Source organism: Pygocentrus nattereri, chromosome 8, assembly GCF_015220715.1.
Source record: "Pygocentrus nattereri isolate fPygNat1 chromosome 8, fPygNat1.pri, whole genome shotgun sequence".
Classification (NCBI taxonomy): domain Eukaryota; kingdom Metazoa; phylum Chordata; class Actinopteri; order Characiformes; family Serrasalmidae; genus Pygocentrus; species Pygocentrus nattereri.
In genome coordinates, this window is record NC_051218.1 from 11,502,639 (window position 1) to 11,508,680 (window position 6,042).

The 6,042-nt window shown below is 41.2% G+C and overlaps 1 protein-coding gene across 2 annotated transcripts in view; it reads right to left on the reverse strand.

The window, feature by feature from the left end:
- hapln3 (hyaluronan and proteoglycan link protein 3) overlaps window positions 1-5,821 on the reverse strand; it is a 10,684-nt gene extending 4,863 nt beyond the window's left edge. Inside the window, exons 1-4 of one of the 2 annotated variants that reach the window (XM_017690199.2) lie at window positions 5,656-5,821; window positions 4,994-5,140; window positions 3,370-3,741; window positions 1,673-1,975 (exon numbers count right to left, since the gene is read on the reverse strand). In XM_017690199.2, the coding sequence (XP_017545688.1) occupies window positions 1,673-1,975; window positions 3,370-3,741; window positions 4,994-5,111 (793 nt within the window). In that variant the 5' untranslated portion in view covers window positions 5,112-5,140; window positions 5,656-5,821. Of the gene's footprint in view, window positions 1-1,672; window positions 1,976-3,369; window positions 3,742-4,993; window positions 5,141-5,541; window positions 5,609-5,655 lie in introns of those variants that run through there. The other variant, XM_017690202.2, reaches the window with a different exon arrangement.
- Window positions 5,822-6,042: the final 221 nt, after the last annotated feature.

Here is a 6,042-nt window from a genome sequence, read left to right on the forward strand (position 1 = left end):
AGTGTCACTGTCTAGCTGCTATGAGTAGGAAGCATCCTGCACAGTTTAAATCTGTTGAAGACACTGAGGACAAGCCTCCATTTATAACGAACAAAGTGCTAGTAAATTACTATCTTCAACTTCTTCCAAAACACACAATTACTGAGTGTTAAGACAGACTATAGAAGAACTAATGATGCGCTAAGGTTAAAAAGCTTTATAATCTTTTTCCCTTAACAATAGCTGTCTGAAAACACATGGAAGGCTAATTAGTCCAGGAAAAACAGAAAGCCAGAAGACAGATTCCTTACAGCTGACTGTCTCATGGGACATGCAATCAGGGAAATTAAAGTACACTGTTGCCCTTTGAAGACTGTGGTTTGACTCAGAGTATGAGAATCTTGCTGGAGATCAAAGCTAAGACCAGTATTACTTTGCTCTGTCGAAGACCCAAGAGCTTTTGAAATGCCTCGTAAATGCTGCCTGGTGGTTATATTACAGCTTTCCAAATACAACTATTACAGAAGGGTGGAGATGTGAAAGGAAGAGTATCATTTGTGAAATTGAAAAATCACACATCCATGTGTTCTGCGCTGGCTTTAACAGTAATGAATCATAGTTTGGAATTTTAAAACAGATGTTGGGTTTCACAGTTTTGGAACATGGCCTGATTTTTCCCAAACATCTGTCTGAGCAAATTTGCCAAAAAAAAAAAAAACACTAGCACACACACATTTTAGTGAGAGGTCCAGACCTAGTAGGCCAGCCCAGAAATTTCTGGTGTCCGAAAGTTACTTCTTTACCCTACAACTTGAATCTAACAAGTAATGGAGGCTTACCCCACCAATTAGCATTGGGCAACTACATGCCTAATTCACCACACACTCGTGTCAAACCACATCTAGCTGTTACATATTCACATACAGACTTGCTTATTTGGTTTCAGACACAATATGAAATAGCTATGAAAATGAAATAAACAAAGAAAAAACGTCCATGGAGCGTCACTGTCCAGCTGCTATGAATGGGCAGTCTACTGCACTCGTCAGATGTGGTGTACAGAGAAATACGACACACAATAACGCATAATGTCAGAAAGGTTTAACCAGGAATTTAAAGCATGTTGATATTTCAGAGTCATTCAAGTTGTGAACACGTCTTACAGGATTTTGCTGTGTGTGGCAAACTGTCACTTGTGGTTTTGTGTGGGGCAAAGCTTGAAATGGAAAATATGCAGTTGTTTACTCTGCAATGTATGACAACTAGGGTTGGACGATATGAGCTCAGAATTATGTTGATATTTTCCATGGTTTATACAATAACGACATACCAATATGTTATTGGTAGCCAATCATGTTTCAGCATTTGAATTCTTAGCTTATTTACTGTTGACTGTTGACATAATCGTTTCCAAACACATTTCACATTATTATTCTGAACCAACAACCTTGGCATCCTCCCTTTTACAATATGTAATTTGGTCCTTTATTTCTTTGATCTTAAGCCTTGATTCATAACCCTCTTTCTGTTATTGTCTGATTTATGCTACAGGCACATCACATATTCACAGCATAGAAAAATCCAAAGGTACTCACTAGTCCTATTATTAAATTTAATACTGGTATACCTCCCACTACTAACAACAAGACACATAAAGACATGCGCAAAGTTGTGGATGTAAAGCAGTCTTCACCTCTGATGGAAGAAGTGAAGCAGAATGCATCAAACTGGTCAAGGGTTTTGTGGCGTAAGCCATAGCTCCGTACACCTGGTGCCAATTCCTTGCCACCACAGGCCTCTCGAGGCACAGAAACAGGGTACTGCGCCGTCCCATCAGCTAGCCAACCTGCATTACACCAGTCCAAACCCTCCTCATAGGCTGCAAACAGCTGCTGGAAGGTGGCCAGGCAGGCACCCTGCTGTTCACAGGCCTCCTTAGCTTCCTGGTAGGTCAGCTGGTAGCGTCCCCTGGGGGAGTAATAAGGGAACACCACACCTGTGGATGAGGCAAAAAGGTATCTTACAGCTGAATGCAGCTGACGGGGTGGTATGTCAAGAGATTGCATGACTGCAACAAATGTAAAAAATGCACCAGCGCTTTGTGAGGTGTCAGTCTTGTGGTGATTCAACTGCATGGAGTTAAAATTGTTTACAATGATATTCAAGGCAAGGCAAGTTTATTTATACAGCACCTTTCATACACTGCTGTCATTCAAAGAGCTTTACAGAAAAGACAATACAAAGTCATTTAAAAGTAACGTAAAGGAGAGTAGAATTTGAGAACATGACTAAACATAATTAAAACAATACATTTTAAAAGAATCTTTCAATTGAAAATCAAATCAAAACAAAAATTAAATTAGCATAATAAAGTAAAAATACATGAGAGAAGTGCAGTAGAGCTCACAGTGCTTTAAACTGAGCTGAACGTTTTCACCCTGGATTTAAAAGTGTCTAGTTTCAGTGCTCGTCTATTGCTCTCTGTCAACTGGTTTCACTTAAGAGCAGAAGAGTAGCTAAATGCTGCTTCTCCATGTTTATTCTTTACCTTAGACATGACTAAGTGACTAGTTCTTAGTGATCAGAGAGTTTTGCTCTGGTTCACATTACTGATCAGATAAATATGCTGGGTCTATACCGCTAAGTGATTAAAAGATCAGTAATAGCATCTTAAAATCTATTCTGGAACAGAGTAAGAGTTTAAGAATGAGGGTAACCTGTTCCCTTCTTTAACTCCTAGTGGGACTCTGACAGCTGCATTTTTAATCAGTTGAGGCTAAAGTCACTTTGAATCGTCCTGACTGAATTATGATTCAGGATGTAATTCTCCTTAAATTCTCTTTAACTTCATGCGGGCCTCCACTTCAGCTCCTTGCTCTCATAACTGCACTCTTAAAAAGGTTCAAGGGTTCTTCAGTGAAGGCAATGGTTCTATTTAGAACCATGAGCTCTACACTCTTAAAACAGACGGTTCTTCAAGGGTTCTTTAGTAAAAGAAATGCTTTATGTAGAACAATTTCATGCTTAAATGTTTTTTGCACAGTGAAATGGCCCTTCAGATGGAGAATGTGTTGCATATAGTTCTAAATAGAACCTTTTGGGAAATGGTTCTACATAGCACCAAAAAGTGTTCGTTTATTGTTGCGATGTCAAGCTTTAATACAATAGAAGAAACCTTTTAGATGCAATATAGAACCATACACAACACATTCAACACTCCATCCATCTGAAGAACATTTCACCATTCAAAGAACCATTTGAGCATGACAAGGTTCTAAACAGAATCACTGGCTTTTCTAAAGAACCATCTTTTTATTAGTTTTATCATTACCAACTGAAAGTTAAGAGCTGTTCCCAGCCTCTTCAGAAATGAGGTGCAGGTCAGATTACCTCTGAACTCGAGCTCCACGGTGACGCTCTCGTCCTCCAGGCCGTCGATGATCTCGCAGCGGTAGCGCCCCGTGTCATCGACCTGCAGCGGGTTGATGACCAGCGACGCGTCACCTGGGACGCTCCGGCGGAGGCGCACGCGCCCTCTGAAACCCCCGTAACTCCTGTGGCGCGAGCCTAATGCCACCATAACGTCCTTCTCCCGCCCTTCGCCCGTAGCCGGCTGCCAAAACCACTTGACCCTGGTCCTGCGGGGCGCGCTGAGCTCCGGTTCATACCGGTAATGACACGGAAGGGTCACGTTGCTACCCTGAATGGCGGACACCGACATTTGTGGAGATTCCACGTGAAGACGGACCCCATTGAAGTATACTGAAACACGAGAGGTGGGAGAGAGTCACTGACAATGACCGGCATTCACCAAACCTCTCACAGTAATGAGCGCTGATCTGGGATCAGGTTTTCAGCTTTTCTACCCAAATGAATGCAGTTGCATGGAAAAGAGGGCAGCCAGACTCCACACCAGCACAGATAAGTGAGAAATACCACCAATTAAAACAAAAGCTGCTTTCACAAGACGATGTCAGAATAAAGGCCCGTGTTGCACTTCTACTCTCATCTGTAGAAGCAGAACCATAAGAATAGGTATGGAAGGTCTCTGTCTCTCTCTCTGTCTGTCTTTCTTTCGCTCTTTCTCTCTCTCTCTCTCTCTCTCTCTCTCTCTCTCTCTCTCTGTCTGTCTTTCTTTCGCTCTTTCTCTCTCTCTTTCTCTCTCTCTCTCTGTCTTTCATTCGCACTTCCTCTCTCTCTTTCTTTCGCTCTTTCTGTCTTTCTTTCGCTCTCTCTCTCTCTCTCACACACACACACACACACACACACACACACACACACAAGACCGCCTAATCTAAACCGCTTATCCTCATGGGTCACGGAGGGGCGCTGGAGCTTGGTATGGAAGCTCATTTTCCAGAAAAAAAAAATCCAGATAAGTGTTCCCATATGGAAGAAAAATGTACGTACATACATTAGCTCTTATTAAAATATATGCGCAATATATATTTAAATATGTATTTTCAAAATATTTAAATATATGCTAACATATGCATATACATGTCAATATATTGAAATATATGCAAATATATAGATACAATATATGTAACAGTATACATTTTCAAATGTATATGCAAATATATTACACACGACACTTATTTTGAAAAATTTATGTAAATATATTTCCTTTGTTGTTTTTTTCTCCTTTTTCTCCATACTCGGTAAACAGTATGTCAAAATTGACATGGTATCTCGAAAAAAAAAAGATTTATTTTCTCGAAATAAATATATGTATATCAAAGCAATGACTTCTTTTCTCAAAATATGACCCAAAATACAGAAAATAAGGCAGAATTTTGAGAAAATATCGAGATTGCAAGTCAGAAATGTGAAAAAATAAGTCATAGCAAGCCATCATTTCGAGAGAAGTCAAAGTTTTGACACACAAGCTGAAAGAGAAGAAAAAACGATTGGTCCCTCTATCTGGCTGGAATGGTCTTCCATAAACACATTTGGCTGCCACCAAGATGGAGATAAACGGACTGCAGCGCAGTAGACGGCAGGCAGGTCTTACTCTCTCCGTTGCCTTTGCTGTTCTCGATGGTCTGATAATAATAGCCGTTGGAGTATCGCAGCGCCCGGGTCTCCAGCACCACGTGCAACAGCACCAGCAGGGGTCGCGCGATCCTCATGTTCACGAGGCGTCTGCTGTCTCACAACTCTACAAACAAGACCACTTTGGATTAGTATTGAACTTTTTCATTGGTAAAACAAACTGAATCTGCTGTGAGGTTGTTATAGATTAAATAGTTGGTTATAGGCGCGAAATCTGTCATACTGTCTGTATGTCTGACATACTGAATTTCTCTTAACAGAGTGAAATGATCAGAGTGGAACTCTTTATCTGGCTTTTGCTCCAGGGTATTTTCTTTTCTTGGCGTTTTTCCTCAGTAAACTTGGCCACCATGAAACAAGAACAGTAGCTAAGCTGAAGACACATTAGAGTCACTTAAAATTCTTCTCGCGTTAGCATAGAAACAGGCTTGGCACACGTACATCCACGAAAGTTGATTTGTTAGAAGTCAAAATTGATAAAATGTAATAAAATTATAAAAGTATTACCCGTATATCTTTTTTTTTAGCAGTGCCCAAGCTATAGGGCGTTATGTCGTACTTGACTAAATGTAACATCAGACTCGGGTTCAGTATGAAGTAAAATCACCGATCACAGCTTACCGATTTGAAGCGCTCCCTCGTCCCGGTTCGTCCACTCTGCATCCTCCCCTCTCCGGCTCTCCGCTGATGTTTTGGAAATCAGAGCTGACGTCACCGAGGCTTCCCCTCTGAAGAGCGCTGCTGCTGCTCCGTGAACAAAAGCTCGAACTGCAGTCTGAACGCTGCTGCTGCTGCACTGCCCTTTAACAAAGGCTCACTGCCACAAACCCTCATCCAAATGAGGGGGGGCTGGGGAGATCTGGGATCACCAGTAAGCCAGAAGGGGTCTCTCTCCTGGGGGATGAATTTTAAAGCAATAGTCTACTGTTTTTCATATAAAACACATTTCTTGAGGGATTTTTGTGAAATGTGTTTCCGAAGTATACTGCTATGCAAAGATGACCTCTC